We start from the raw sequence: 15,690 nt of genomic DNA, 5'->3' as shown, positions 1-15,690 counted from the left end.
TCATTACTCCACAAGTGCTTGCGAATTGACAACACATTCACTAATCTCACTTTCCCGAGGACTTACAGAATGTTACTCGAACTCGAACTCTTATTTTAGGCCTTGGTGTTGTGTTGGCGTTGCATGATATTCTTGTACCATGCGAACCAGTCCGATGTTATGCTTGTGTTACCCCTTTCTCTTTAACCTCGTGTGTGTAGAGCGAGCGAGAGGGCGGGTGTGGTCCTATCGGAATCGTGGTGTCCAATTGGTCAGTACGACGACAATAGTCTAATCACACCCCCTTCTCTTCGCTTGCTTCCCTTCACTACCTTCCTCTCGCCTTCTCGTTCGCGTTCGCTTCCATTTTCTGTCTTTTCCCATTCCCTTTCCAACCTCAACACTACCTCTTCCTTCCAGCACCGTTTCATCTGTAACTTAGTCACGATGAGTGCGGTGCAGCCTACTACGGCATCGCCGCTGCCCTCGCCAATCCCACCAACAGCAGATTTCAAGCAAGATTCTCAACCTCAGCAAAACGAGAAATCCGAAGGTGGAGATGAAGATACCACTTGTACAAACGCAGAGAACGAGAAAGCAGAAGAGCAAGAACTTGCTTCATGGAAGCTGGTACTCTTGAGCATTGCCCTCTGTTCGTCCTTATTCTGTATTTCCCTGGTGAGCAAACCGCGTATTTGAACCCACCCTTGTCTACCCTCAGTCATTCACTTCTAACTTGTCTCTTTCCTCAGGATGGGACTATCCTCGCAACCGCCATCCCAAAGATCACCAACCACTTCAACTCCCTCGACGATGTGGCCTGGTACGGCAGTTCCTACCTCTTCACGACGTGTGCCGTGCAGTTGGTCTTTGGTAAGCTGTATACATTTTATTCCACCAAATGGGTGTTTCTTTCAGGTGTCGCCGTCTTCGAAGTGGGTTCATTGATTTGTGGCACCGCCCCCACGTCGGCCGCACTCATCGTTGGAAGATCTATCGCGGGATTAGGAGCGGCTGGCATTTTTACCGGCGCTATCCTCATCATCGCAACGAATGTCCCGCTGCGTCAACGTCCTATCTACACAGCACTCCTGTCGAGCATGCACGCTATTGCTAGTGTTGCGGGACCTTTGTAAGTACAGTGCAAATCCGAGCCTACTACAGGCGATATAAGCTAACGAAAGATAGATTGGGCGGCGTTTTCACCGACCACGTAACTTGGAGATGGTGTTTCTATATCAACCTCCCGTTCGGTGGCATGGCCATTCTCTTCATCGTTCTTTTTTTGCCAAGTACGACACCGCCTCAGAGCAATTTCGGCTGGAAAGAGAAAGTAAAAGCTTTCGATCTAATAGGCACGTTTTTCCTGATTCCGGGAGTTATCTGTTTGTTACTCGCACTACAATGGGGCGGGGCTAAATATCCCTGGGACAACGCTCGAATCATTGCTTTGTTTGTTGTATTCGGTGTCATGATGGTGGTGTTTATAGGGGTTGAGTTCTGGCAAAAAGATAGGGCTACAGTTCCTCTACGCATATTGAAAGATCGAAACATCTTGGGCGCTGTATGGTTCGGAGTTTGCATGGGCGGGGCACTGTTCATCTTCACATATTACGTAAGCTACATACGTTCACCTTCTCTTAACTCTAACTAACTAGAGAAGCTCCCTATATGGTTTCAAGCCATTCAAGGCGTCAGTGCCACCCAATCCGGCATCCGAAACCTCCCTAGTATTTTAGGCCTTGTGGTCTTTTCCCTCATCGGTGGTGGACTTGTTACGGCAGTCGGCTACTACACTCCATTCCTGATCCTCTCTTCTGTGGTGACAGCTGTAGGAGCTGGCATGTTAAGCACCCTCAAAACAAATTCTCGCATAGGTGAATGGCTTGGCTACCAAATTCTCCTAAGTGCAGGGGCCGGACTTGGAGCTCAGAATGTCATGTTGGTTCCTCAAGTAGCCAGCGCGCCGACAGACCAGCCTATAGCCATCTCGATTCTTATCTTCACCCAAACGCTCTCCAGCGCCATCTTCTTGTCGGTTGCGCAGAACGTTTTCCAAAACCAGCTCATCCGGAATCTACACTCCTATGCTCCTGATATCAATTCCTCCTTCGTCATTCAAACTGGCGTCACGCTCCTCCGCGAAAATTTCTCCCCGGAAAAGCTGCCACGGGTTCTCGAGGCGTACAACGAAGCTATTGTGCAGACATTCTACGTGGCTGTTGCCATGGCCGCCGCATCTATTCTCGGCCCTGTCTTTATGAATTGGCTCTCGCTGAAGACATCCAAGAAGGTAGAATCCCAGAACGAAGAGGAGGGTGTCCGAAACGCAGGGACAAATTCCGGAGAAGAGAAGATGTCTAATCACAAAGCCAGTGGTCCTGCCAGCGAGAGTTCACAAGCACTTTAATGGAACTGTGAGAGATTGTACTTAGAAACCTTCTCAACATGCTGCCAAGCTGAGAAATAGCCATTGCTTTATAAATAGACCCATAAAATTATTATAATACACTGTTGCCCTAATCCTAAAAATCTCTCAAAACTTTCATATCCGCTCTATCTTCACCACGGTCTGGAAATCTTGTTCGGTTGTTGCATTTCCTTACACGGTTTGACTAACACGTACGTGTCTTACTATCTGGCTCTGCCTCGGTGGTGTTTTCGAAAGTGTTATTACCGAATCCGGTTAGTCTACCTTGAAACAAAATGACATTCATGTATCACATAAATCCTGGTTTGGCCGGCAGACAATACTGATTACATTGTGTTACTTTTCATGTCGTTCATATTCTTGCGATACTCCGTATCTAGTCTTTTGCATGCTGCATGTGCATGATTTCCGCGGGATGAATAGTAGAACTTTATGCCATAGGAGCGATCATGATATTTTCCACTTTGTCTTACCTAAATGCGGGACCTCCAGTTGTATTACCTTGCAGCTGATCAATTGCATGCTCAAAAGTTAAGCCGAGCTGCAATGTTTCACAGCAGCGACAAATCTTGAGTCGAAGGAGGGGTTGTAAAACCCATCGCCGATGTGTGACTTGGAGTTACTACAACGTTGAAACAACACCCATCTGTGATGTAGCGGGTCTTCAAGGTGACGATGTCTACAGGGTCTCCGCAATGAGGGAGGCTTGAGGTGGATAGATTTTGGCCACATGGTTAAAGCCGACAGCAGCAGCGTAAACTCCAGAGTCTGGTAGCGCAGGCAGCCAAAGAAATGCAGTGCCACAAGTATTCTCAATAATGGGTTTCTATCCATTTTCCCTTACTTCATCTTATATGCGTCGCGTACAGAAGGAATAGCTCTAGATTCCCCACTGGTATCGAGTGACTTTCCCGTGCAATTGTCGTCGGAGCACTATCCTCTCATATGCAGCGGGATATTCTATCTCGCCTTGTACGAATGTTCCATCAGCAATCAGAATATCGCTTTACGTCATAATTCCTTCTGATTTCGCGGTCTCATTTATCCTCACATGGGAAACAATTCGAAGCCAGAATGGGCGTTCTAAACCTGTCAGACCTATTTTCTGAGTGCTTAATCATCATGGCCGCCAATTGAGCATTGGTCGCGACATATCCGGACATCTTTTCCTTCAAGGGAGATGCCATTATAGTCTATCACTGATAATAAAACGTACCACAAAGGAAGATGGAAAACCACAATATCCCAAGGATAACCCGCCGAAAAGGCGCATGTATGAATTGCAAACAACGTAAAATACGATGTAAGTTTTAAAAACCGTCAAATTACATCAAGGGCGCCTCTAATGTTATAGGTGATGGCAATACAACCTGCTCACAATGCTTGGTAATGACACTATCTGGGGATCATGCTGTATGCTTCTAACTTCTGACTTAACAGAAATCGGATCATGTTTGCCTATATACTAAAAGCCGATCAAGCACTGTTAGTAGCCGACAGAGCTATTTGCACGCCCGAACATATCATCCAAATACTCCAGGGTATGAAGGCAAGACGAGAGGCCCACATGTACAGGACCAGCTCGAGAAACGAAATATGCTTTTCTGTAACGAATCTCGGAAAGAAAGCACGGAACTTCCTTATCTGTAAGCAGTTTTAGATTTATCATATCAATCTAATTATTAATAGAAGACCAAGTGCGGAGTTTAATATGAGTTCTTTCAATTTGAGTGAAAGAGATCTGATGCCTCACAATTCACTTCCGTCATCCGATGTCACCGATAAATATGATCACCTTTCGGATTTCATTACTACTAGATGTGATTTCTCTCATTCTAAATCAGATCATTGTCTCTCTTATGGGACAGACCTAGGTTGGAGCCAGGCGTGGGCAGAGACTATGTGCCGTAAGCTGAAACTTTGCGCATGGTGGGAATTGAGTGACTAACGAATGATAGGCGATTTCTCATCTTTAGCTCCGCTCCGTTTTCTTTCTAAACACGTTCCCGACAACAATTCTAAAGATGGTATTTCAATATTCTTTGAGCGGCTTACCGCAAGGATACGACATGTTCCAAAACGTGAGGCAAGTCCGAAGAATTATGAGACCACGGATAGCCTTTCTCTCTACGCTCCTAATGATACCACTCAGTTCCTTGACGGTATGGCCCTGATAAATTCCAACAAAGGGACTGTTCTGACACTTGAATCAGCCTTCTTTCTAGATCACTATATGTATGTTCGCCGCTTTTTCGTCAAGTTTCAAAGGCTAATAAGTTGATTGCAAAGACAACCACCATATATTGACCGGGAATTCGTTGAAGACACCCTAGCAGATCTTATATTTTCACCTAAAAGTGTGAATCCCCATGCTTCTGTGCTTGTCAATGGTGTTCTTGCGATTGGATGCAGAGCCTTATCTCTTTCGTCGAGCAAGAAGATGCAGTCCAGCAGTGGTAGTATGGTGCAAGCTACTGGTTACTTTGACCGAGCACTACAGACCAAAAATGAACAAATTGGAGATCAGCCAACCTTTCTTCAGCTCCAAGTAGGTGCAACGGCATTCTGGCTGTAGAAATACATTTGGAAGGCTAACCGCCCTCAGGCTTTATTGACTCTGGTAAATTGTCCTTTACTTACAGCTTAATCAGCAGGCCAATTGCTCACAGGGTATCCTTCAGGTGGTTTACACCAAGAACCAACAAGATATCAGCCTTATCAGGACACTGCTGTCACAATCGATCCAGGTCATCCAAGAATTGACACTAATACTTCCCCAACAACCCTCAAACCCGGAAGAAATAAAGCAACAAAAGAATATGGAATGCATGTTTTGGTCACTGTATTCTATCGAGATGCCACTCGTGATCAGATTTGGTGGGTATTCAGTACGCCTGTCACCTCCGAATCACTATTCATCCATACTAAAATTCTATCAGATGATCAATGACAACCTCATAATGTACGATGCTCCATCCAAAACGGACAATGCAGTTGCATACCAGCCTTCAGCGCAGTCTAGATGGCAGCTGGTGAACTATCGCTACGCTCGGCTTTGTTCGAATATTGTAACGGTCATATATAGCAAGTCAGCTCTCAAGATGACACCGGCTGAGACGGCCACATCGATATCTGATTTGTCTAAAGTCTTAGAGGCATGGAGATTGTCCATTCCCGTAGCTTATCGACCTCCTGACAGTAATGATTTATCACCAGTCGACAAGACCTCTCGAGAATCAGACATACAATTGGACCTATTCTTCAAATACGCAGAAGCTAACTTCGCCATACACCGCTGGGCCATGATCCAAGGCACGCCTTCTGGCCCGACGGATATCTTGGAAACGTATTTGCACAGTTGGGAGCGTTGCATCAGCCTCTCCAAAGCCACGATAGACCTCACCCATTCTTTTCGTACTAACGATCCCGAACTCAATTGGTGGGTTTATTTACATTTATTTTGCTTAGTAAGATCATTACATGCTGATAGCCCATAGGCCCCATATTCACTTGCCACTTTTGTCAGCTAGCTTAATATTTATTGCCGTCAGTCACCTTGAATTTGGTGAAGATCAGCTTCCGTATCAGCGGTATCTGGGAATGGCGAGTGGATATTTTGCTAGACTAGCTACGAAAGGGGGCATTTTCGCGGAAATATTTGAAGGAGTGAGCCATCTTACCAGAATATCACACTGGGAACTGAAACCCAGCAATGATACCAGGTTACAAGCCCAAGACAAAGTAAAAAGGTCGCAGGTCGAAAAGCTTTTGTGGCAAACAGCATCACCCGGTATGGCTTCTTCAACTGATTTACTTGAAAGCCAACTGCCACCCTTCTCTGCTACTCGGGGTTTTGATTTTCCAGAGGACTCTTCTACCAATCATTTTGAGTATTCGTCAGTCCTCCATGAATACCCCCTCGACCAGGCATTTGCGACAGAAATGGGATGAAATTTCGGAGAAATAATACTTATGACTTAGATTGGATTACTATGAGATATCAGGTATTGGGTCTTAGGAGTTGGGTCTACCTATAAGCTTCTGGTTATCACCATTTTATTGAACTCGGTTTGATATCAACTTCCAAGGTTTTGCGTGATGGCTGCACCCGCGAAAACACCGAGTCAAGTCCCATCTTAGCGCTTGCGTCAATCCACGGTCGGGACATCCTCCTGTCTCTCTCAAAAGTTGTGATTTTCTTCTCGGATAGCAAAGTTGTTGATATTTCATCTGTTCCATTCAGCAGTTTGCTCTTCCTGTGCTCCTCGATTTCAAAACTCCCGATTTGACGGCCCTCAGCATCCAACACAGACTGGGTAGGGAGATCTATCTCAATGATGCGGCCATCATTAACTTCTTTAACGATGCTTTGTATTGCATTTAAATCCAGAATTGCTGGAAGCAAGCCATTTTTGAAACAATTGTTATGGAAGATATTTGCAAAACTTGGAGCCAATACAGTTCTAAAACCAAAATCCTGCAACGCCCAGACTGCGTGTTCTCGAGAACTGCCACAGCCAAAGTTTGGACCGGTCGCTAGAAGAATTGGACATTTCTGGTATTCGCTGTGATTAAGGATGAATGAGCTATTGAGATTGCCATCTTGATGGTAACGAAGGTTGTAGAATAGTGCGTTGCCTAACCCTTGACGCTTAATAGTTGTGCAGAATTGTTTTGGAAATATTGCATCTGTATCAATATTTGCTCGATTTAGAATAGCGACTTTGCCTCTGGCATGGTGAAATGAGTTAGTAGCGATCTGTTTTGGAGCCGGGGAATTTTCTGGAATTGGATCAGTGTCGGTGGCATCGGAACCAGTCCAATCTATCAAGCCATCGTTATAGGTTGAAGGCGCCAAGTTTACAGAATCTTTCAGGGTTGACCAATCCTCTAGCCGAGCATCGGTCAATCTTCCAGCAAGTGCTGTTGAAGCTGCTACTGCTGGAGATACCAGGTGTGTTCGCCCAGCAGTCCCTTGTCGGCTCTCAAAGTTTCTGTTACTAGTACTTGCGCAGCGTTCGAACGGCAGAAGTGCATCTTCATTCAGCCCAACGCAAAGACTGCATCCGGCCTCTCTCCATTGGAATCCAGCAGTCCTGAAAATGATATCGAGTCCTTCTGCTTCAGCTGCTCGTTTTACAGTACCTGACCCAGGGACCGCCAATGCTAGTTTGAGACTGGGCGAGATTCTTTTTCCTTTAAGCACCGAGGCCGCAACGCGAAAATCCTCGAGGCGTGCATTTGTACACGACCCTATGAATACCTTATCGACCGCGATGTCTATCATTTGGGTACCTGGCTCAAGGGCCATATATTCCAAAGCTTGCCTGCAGCTTTGTTGCTTCACTGGGTCCTCAAAATCCTCGGGGAAAGGCACGGATCCCGTAATTGGCACAACTTGCTCGGGCGAGGTTCCCCACGTCACCGTAGGCGCGACGCCTGTAGCATCTATCTCGATAATTTTGTCAAAGTGAGCGCCTGGATCTGATGATAGGGATTGCCAATACTTCTGTGCTTTATCCCACAGAGGTGAAGATGAGTGTGGTGCCATTGGTTTATCTTTAACGTACTGAGTTGTGGTCTCATCGTGTGCAATCATTCCTGCTCTTGCACCTGCTTCGATTGACATGTTGCATAAGGACATACGGCTTTCCATGCTCAAACTTTCAATCCCTGGACCGGCAAATTCAATCACCATCCCAGTTGCACCAGCAGTTCCTAATGCTAAATTAGCTTATGTCCTGTTTTTATATAAGAACTCGTCTCACCAATCTTTCCAATGATGAAAAGGATCAAGTCCTTAGAACTGACGCCTTCACCCAGTGTTCCTCTTACCACAATCTTCATATTCCGATCTCTCGTCGTGACAAGAGTCTGCGTCGCGAGCACATGTTCCACTTCGCTTGTTCCAATTCCAAATGCAAGAGCTCCAAATGCACCATGTGTACTGGTGTGGCTGTCTCCACACACCACGGTGGTGGCGGGAAGCGTGAACCCCAATTCTGGTCCAATGATATGTACGATACCTTGCATGTTGGAATTCAGACCTAGGTATGGGATCCCATGATGTTTCACATTACGTTCCAGCGTCTGGACCTGTAAGCGAGAGGCTGGATCTTTAAGGAAAGAAGCAGTTTTCACTGGACGCCTGCGGGTTGTAGTAGGGACATTATGATCCGATGTTGCAAGTGTAAGTTCAGGACGTCGGGTTTGGCGACCTTGAGCTTCAAGCCCCCAAAATGCCTGCTACAAATAGTTAGTCGAAGCAATTTTCTTTTATAAAATCGTTACATACCGGTGAAGTCACTTCATGGATCAGGTGTCTATCTGAAGATGTTAGAGTCAAAGTTGAAGATCATGGAATCTTCAACTTACCAATGTATAAAAGTACTGTTCCATCTTCTCTCTCTTCAACAACATGGTCGTCAAATACCTTTTCATAGAGAGTCCTAGGTCTGTTTGTATGATACATTTTTTGCTGGCTGCTGCAGATTTTCTTCGCTATGTAACTGTCTTATCCCATTATCTACGGTAGTTTGGCACTTATTTGTAGTCCAGAATCAACTGGCATGAGGTGACCGGACCGAACAGTAATATATTGTCAGCTCGGTCCGAAACCTTAACACAGCCACGGTCCTTCCGCAATTATCTAGATGTATGAGGGTAATTGAACATGAGAGCTTTGATCTCGCCAAATCATGTTATTTTTCACATCTACAATCACCTCTTCGCCTTGTCATCCACACTTAGACTTAGACACCAAAATATAATCTTACCACCACTTAAACCAGAATCAAGTCTTACCGATGAATACTAGCTAGTGAGAAGTGATCACTCCTGTGATGCCAACATACCCCTTCAACAAAAATGTTTGAATGTTTACGGCCGCAACTCCACTGCAGCCTTTGTAGATGTCGCTGGCGTATCTTCAAAATTAGTTGTAATAGTCAAAAGTCCCAAACTCGGCGCAAGTTCTTGTACACTCTATCTAAGATCAGAATCAAATATCAAACAACCGAAAATGGGGCGGACTTACCAAAAGGGATGAAAGACAAGCCAGTAAATCGGCCTGCACACAAGAATCGTTCATACTGGCCCCCCATGCACCACAAAGTACGTTCTTCAATTGGCACTTTGCAATAGCGATTCTTCGTGTCCCTCCCTCCTTGCTCCAGTTGCGCTCAAAGACCTCGAAAGATATTTGCAGACCAGTACCAATGGCAATGGAACTAGAAATCGCACTTCCCACAGTATCTGACACCCCTTGAATGCGCCGAGCGAAACCGTTTATAATAAGTATGGCACTGACCATAAAAAGCCCGTCATTTTGCCGGCGTTCCACTTCATACTTTAAGATTCTCGGATCTTTCTTTATAACATGGTATTCAGAGAAGAAAATGTCCTGTATCTCCACAGAAGTCAAAACTCTGCCAACCTCATCAGCCCTGCGTTTCACGGTTTGAGAAAAATCATGTTGCAATTCCTTGGGCATATCCAAGTTCACCGATTTCTCCAGTGTCCATGCAACACCGCCCTTGCCACTCTGGGAATTTACAAGGATAATGGATTCATAAGTGGTACCTATATCGCTTGGGTCCAGTGGTAGATAAGGCACCTTCCAGAGATTTTTCTGGCCTGGATTTGGGTTGTTCCACCTCTTGAAGCCCTTGTTTATTGCATCTTGGTGGGAACCACTGTAGGCTAGAAAGACAGAATCGCCAGCGTATGGCGCACGAGTGTGAACGGGGATTCGAGTGAGGCACTCGATGGTCTTTCGAATACTTGGAAGATCGGAAAAGTCAAGGTGCGGGTCAATCCCTTGGGTGTAGAGGTTCAGTGCTAGCGTTACAAGGTCAACATTTCCTGTTCGCTCGCCGTTTCCGAACAAGCAGCCTTCCACGCGGCGAGCACCAGCCAATTGTCCAAGTTCTGCAGCGGCTACAGCACAACCACGATCATTGTGTGGATGTAACGAGACGGTGACATCTTCTCGTGGAAATCCTCGACAGAAAATTTCGACTTGATCAGCAAAGGTGTTTGGCGTACTCATCTCAACTGTGGCCGGGAGATTCAGAATCATAGGCACGTCAACCGTTGGTTCCCAAGCATTCCTTACAGCCTCACCGAGAGCAATAGCATAGGAGGTGTCTGTGTCTGAGAATGCTTCGGGGCTAAACATCAGATTCCATGTCGTCTTTTGCTGATTAGGATCATCTTTGGTGATCGATTTCGTGTATCGCACACAATCAACTGCAATATTCAGAACATCCTCATTAGACAATCCAAAGATTGTCTTTTGAAAAGAGTGACTGGAAGCAATATATAAACTTATGATTGCTTTTTCAGCTCCTTGGATACTATCCACGGTTCTTCGGATCAACTCTCGACGACATGGTGAAAGGACCTGAAGCCAAACATCTTCGGGTACTGCATATTGTGTCTCGATGAGTTTGCGGGTGAACATGAACTCAGTGTCAGACGCACTAGGAAACGACACATCAATTTCCTTGAAGCCCATGCGCACAAGCAGTTGAAAGTAAGTCCACTTCTGCTCAACCGTCATAGGGAATGCAAGGCTCTGGTTTCCATCTCTAAGATCTGTTGCCAGCCAACGGGGCGCTTGTGTGATGGTTTTGGAGGGCCACTTTCTGTCTGCAAGGGTGGGAGGGTTGAAGGGAGCATATTTTTCGGATGGATTGGGAATCCTGCAATTGTGTGAGACTTGATGATATGAACCGATTTACTAAGCGTCTTGGAAAGCTAACTTTGTTCGAACCAGGAACTTCAACTTACATTGGCATGTTGAACGGTGTATTGACAGCTTCGAATAATAACCGCGGTAATACTCTACTTGCCTAACAATCTGATCTCTAAGATTGAAAGTCGATACGTAGATATTGGAAGTATTGGAAGTATGCGAAATAGAGGAGCACTAGTATAGGCTATAGTAGACTCAGTTTTGGTTGCAGTCCACTCCTCGCTATTAGGCTAAAGTAGGTAGGAATTCAACTACAAAGTGGAATATATGAAATGATCCAGATTATGCTTAGTAATCAGAGAGAGAGGAGGTCTAGTTGGACCTGATTGGGCTTAGCGCATAACATGTCCTGCACCTCGCAATAGTAGGCATGTTTTAACAACCACTGCATAATCCCTTCTAAGTGCATCGTATCACGCACGCTAGGGATTTCGCGGACCGCAATCTCGGACCGTTCGGTAGTACAGTAGGAAAATGTGGCCCGGAAGTGCTTGTGATCTGTTCCTCGATCCGATAGCTGCATAGCCACACTGAGCCGCTGTCTGGAAAGTAAAAAAAAAGGAACACAATAGTCGGAATGTTGAGTTGCAACAGTGGGCAAGTAAAGTTGAACCAAATCTTTCCGGGGTGCCTGCAAACTCCAATTCCTTGCAAACTACAATAATCTTTGTCAGCCAGTCAGCAGCATAGTAGTTCTCCTTCTTCTTCAGTCAGAAACTACAAACGTGTATACTGCGTATCCAAAATGGCGCCACTACCAGTAGTGATCGATGCCGCGTGTATGAGAAATGGCACGCAGGATGAATGTAACGCATTCAGCACAAAACTGCTAGACGGCATGGTTGAGCAAGGGTTTGTAAAGTTAGTTAATCATAGTGTTCCGCTTCCGGTTGTCGAGGATGCATTCACAATGGTGAGCCACATTCGAAGAACTCCATATCCGTATGCTAATAAAGATAAAAGGCGAGGAAGATCTTTCAGTTGCCCTTAGATGTGAAGAAGCCTACAATAAATGACCCCAGTAAAGGCCAACAGCGTGGCTGGAGTCCACCTGGTGAGGAAAAAACATGGTGGCTAGAAAGCAATACTGGCAATGTCGACTCTCCTCGCTTTAGCGACAACAAGGTCAGCGTGTTAATCTTGTCTCGGACTCTAAATCCAAGCTGACCAGAGTCTAGGAAAGCTTCGATTGTGGAATCCCAAACGACCAGCAATTCCCTAATAAATGGCCATGTGAAGAAGCTCTTCCAGGGTGCCAGGCTACAATGGATAAGTTTTTTTTCAACTGTGGCAAGCTCTGCATCGATATCCTTGAAGTCCTCGCTTCGCAAATGCACCATGACCCCAACCTTTTCTCATCGCGTTGCACCAACGAGGCTAGCACTATACGCATCAATCATTTTCCTTCAGTTGCTCGAGAAACTTTGGAAAGCAACCAAGTCAGTCGAATATGGCCACATACCGACTTCGGAATTATTTCGCTCGTCTTTCCAAGTGAACTTGGTGGCTTGGAATATGAAGACCGTGAGAACCCAGGTACATTCATTCCAATGCCGTATAATAGAGATGAGGAGGTCATTGTCCTCATTTCTGAGACATTCCAACGATGGACCAATGGAAACGTTAGAGCTTGCATGCATCGAGTCACGAAACCAATTGACATGACCGGTGATACAGTGCCCGAGAGGTGGAGTCTTGTGTATTTTTGTAAGGCAGATAGGCATATCAACGTTGGGCCATTGAAAGAATTTATTGGCCAGGAACGGCAGCCGCTTTATGAAGACCTAACAGCTTTACAGTATCAGTCTATGCGAAACTCCGTGCACTATCCAGACACAGTGCCTGAGACTGTAGCCGCAAGTTCCTAGACTAGGGGAATGAAGGGTTCCGTATTCATCGTTACCAAATACGAATTGTTTTCTTTTCGGGGATATGTATATTTCTTAGGCTATTAAGACTGATCCAATGAATATCTTGAGGCTCGGAAAGTAAAAACAGAAATTTGGCTAAGAATAAGTTGCAAGCATTATGTATTATACTGTTAGAAAAGGGGTTTTATTCAATTTAGATATTCTAAAAGTGATCCGAACCATTTAGCGTATAAATTAACAATGAAATGATATATAACCCGGTTTTCAACACAAATGTGATTGTTGATTACGATTTGATTTTAATGTCTTCACGCTAGTTAGTGATTATATTCTTCAGTTGTCCGGACCGGCTTCTGCAACCGCTTCGGTCCGGACGGATTAATAGTACTGATCCTCAAAGTTGTACTCTGCTCATCATGTTGTTTATTATGTCCATATACTGTTAAATTGAGAGCCTAAGCCTTGATTCACCAGATACTAGGCCAGAAAGCTATTAAGATCTATTTCAATGCCCGCAAGAATGGCATCGACTCTGCTGTCATCTCCTGGTTCATCCTGCCCCTCCATCAAGCCACGAGAATTGGATAATTCGAAGCTACAGATTATAAGGAATCCTTTTCCTTCAAAGTTAGTAGCGCCAGAAGATCTAAAGTTCGGAAAACATTTAACTGGTTGGAACTTTAATCATATGTCTGTGATAGTTGGGTGCTGACAGAGCGCACTAGATCATATGCTTCAAGTCCATTGGTCCCTTGATCGTGGATGGCAAACACCTCAAATCCTACCTTACCAACGCATTAGTCTGGATCCAACCGCCTGCGTCTTTCACTATGGCTTTGAATGCTTCGAAGGCATGAAAGCCTACAAAGATGCAAGTGGTCGGCTTAGGCTTTTCAGACCCCGCATGAACATGGAGCGTTTCAAAGAATCCGCTGCGAGAGTAGCACTTCCATCATTCGATTCTGAAGAGCTCCTTAAGCTGATCGCTGAGTTTGTGCAAGTGGAAGAAAGATTCATCCTACTGTAAGAATATTCCGTTGGCCAGAATAACCTCTTCTCAGTCATATCAGGAAAGAGGGGTACTCCCTCTATCTTCGGCCGGTACTTGTGGGCACCAGCGGTGGTCTTGCTGTCACCGCTCCTACAAGTGCGCTTCTTTACATCGTGGCCTCACCAGTCGGAGCATATTATGGAGAAGGATATAGCGGTATTTCTCTTGAAGCAACAAATGGCGCGATAGCCACCCGGGCTTGGCCAGGAGGTGCTGGGCGCCATAAAGTTGGTGGGAATTATGCTCCTTGCGTGGCTCCAGAAAAGACTGCACAAAGCCGTGGGTATCAACAATGTCTGTGGTTGTTTGGAGATGACGACGCCATCACTGAAGCTGGAACGATGAACATATTCATCTCGCTCCGAGTTTCGAAATCGGAGCGATTTGAGTTGGTTACTCCGCCTCTAGATGGGGTCATACTTCCAGGTATTACGAGAGATTGCATTCTAAAACTTGCTGAAGAAAAGCTTGAGCCTCTAGGTTGGTTGGTCAGCGAACGCAAAATCACCATGTCAGAACTAGCAGCAGCATCTGATTCAGGGGAACTTCTTGAAATTTTTGGAACAGGAACGGCTGCAATTGTAAGCCCAGTAGAGAGGATCAAATGGGGTGAGAAGATTATAAAGTGTGGCCCGTCTGAGAATCATAATGCGGCAGACTTGGCGCCGCTCATGAAAGGCTGGATAGAAGCCAGGCAATGTGGACTAGAGGAGCACCATTGGAGTGTGCTCATTGATGATATAAAGAAACAGCGGATGCTGAGCTTCAAATAGAACTCAGAATGGCGCCCCCAGACGGGTGCCAGGCTATTCGAACCTTAGCTCGGCTCTTTTTCAAGCTTACTTAGTGCTGACTTATTACTAAGACATAAGTCAGAACCATATGCTCCCGTTTATGTCACAGCTTAGCGCGAACACTTGAATATTATACAATGTTTATAGTCAACTTCTTGATATTCGAAGTGGTGATTCTAGTTGAAAGGTCTAGAAAATCTGAACGTCGAGCCCTAACGGTTTACCTTCTCTTAAACAGTTCATTTAGAATTCTCTGCGTAATTTTATCAGGCAGGAGATATATGACGTCACGTTTATATTTCAAAACTCACTGTAAAATAGGGGGGAGCCTCGCTTCTCGCTTAGCAAGCAAGCAGGGATAATTTCGGAGCTGGAGGCTATGCTTGCCCTGACATAATAAGCTCCGTGCTTGACCAATCTTCGACGGACCGTAGGGTAGGACAGCGCGAATTCAGTTATCTCGCAAACCGTCAAATGAGGCTAAGCCCATCACAGCCGCACATTGTTTGACTCTTTTTCTCTAGACACGTAACAGGAAAGCGTTCAGTTGTGGCGTTCAGTTGCTAGTAGTACCGGTATTACAGACAACGTGTACCTCGTTTATGAGCTGGAGCGATATCCCAGTCGATCCAATGATTTCAAGTAAGGCGATTCCGTCGTGTAACCTTGGCTTGATAGTTCCTCGATTGCTGCAGCATATGACGAATTTTGTGGTAGTTTTATGGGAGAACTATATGTCGGATTGAATTACTAGATACGGAAGATCCATTGTACAACAATTTGGATCGCCACTCTATTTAATGCAA

General features: G+C 45.4%; 4 protein-coding genes across 4 annotated transcripts; 2 read left to right on the top strand and 2 right to left on the bottom strand.

The window, feature by feature from the left end:
• Nucleotides 1-426: 426 nt before the first annotated feature.
• roqT_2 (Efflux pump) lies at nucleotides 427-2,389 on the top strand (the record flags this gene model as incomplete). Its single annotated transcript, XM_031148415.1, has 5 exons — nucleotides 427-657; nucleotides 732-852; nucleotides 898-1,111; nucleotides 1,168-1,594; nucleotides 1,643-2,389. The coding sequence occupies 5 exons, from the start codon at nucleotides 427-429 to the stop codon at nucleotides 2,387-2,389; spliced, it is 1,740 nt and encodes a 579-aa protein (XP_031007258.1).
• Nucleotides 2,390-6,458: 4,069 nt separating this feature from the next.
• On the bottom strand, nucleotides 6,459-8,882 carry LEU1_0 (3-isopropylmalate dehydratase; the record flags this gene model as incomplete). The annotated part of the gene is made up of 4 exons (XM_031148414.1): nucleotides 6,459-8,128; nucleotides 8,179-8,656; nucleotides 8,706-8,737; nucleotides 8,786-8,882. 4 exons carry the CDS (start codon nucleotides 8,880-8,882, stop codon nucleotides 6,459-6,461), a joined length of 2,277 nt encoding a protein of 758 aa, XP_031007294.1.
• A 407-nt stretch (nucleotides 8,883-9,289) lies between these two features.
• Nucleotides 9,290-11,211, bottom strand: LEU4_0 (2-isopropylmalate synthase; the record flags this gene model as incomplete). The annotated part of the gene is made up of 3 exons (XM_031148413.1): nucleotides 9,290-9,394; nucleotides 9,447-11,115; nucleotides 11,204-11,211. 3 exons carry the CDS (start codon nucleotides 11,209-11,211, stop codon nucleotides 9,290-9,292), a joined length of 1,782 nt encoding a protein of 593 aa, XP_031007257.1.
• Nucleotides 11,212-13,949: 2,738 nt separating this feature from the next.
• Nucleotides 13,950-14,863, top strand: BAT2_0 (Branched-chain-amino-acid aminotransferase, cytosolic; the record flags this gene model as incomplete). The annotated part of the gene is made up of 2 exons (XM_031148412.1): nucleotides 13,950-14,062; nucleotides 14,110-14,863. The coding sequence occupies 2 exons, from the start codon at nucleotides 13,950-13,952 to the stop codon at nucleotides 14,861-14,863; spliced, it is 867 nt and encodes a 288-aa protein (XP_031007293.1).
• Nucleotides 14,864-15,690: the final 827 nt, after the last annotated feature.

This window comes from Lachnellula hyalina (assembly GCF_007821495.1).
Source record: "Lachnellula hyalina strain CBS 185.66 chromosome Unknown contig00030, whole genome shotgun sequence".
In the NCBI taxonomy this organism is placed as follows: domain Eukaryota; kingdom Fungi; phylum Ascomycota; class Leotiomycetes; order Helotiales; family Lachnaceae; genus Lachnellula; species Lachnellula hyalina.
This window is presented reverse-complemented; position numbering and strand designations above follow the sequence as displayed.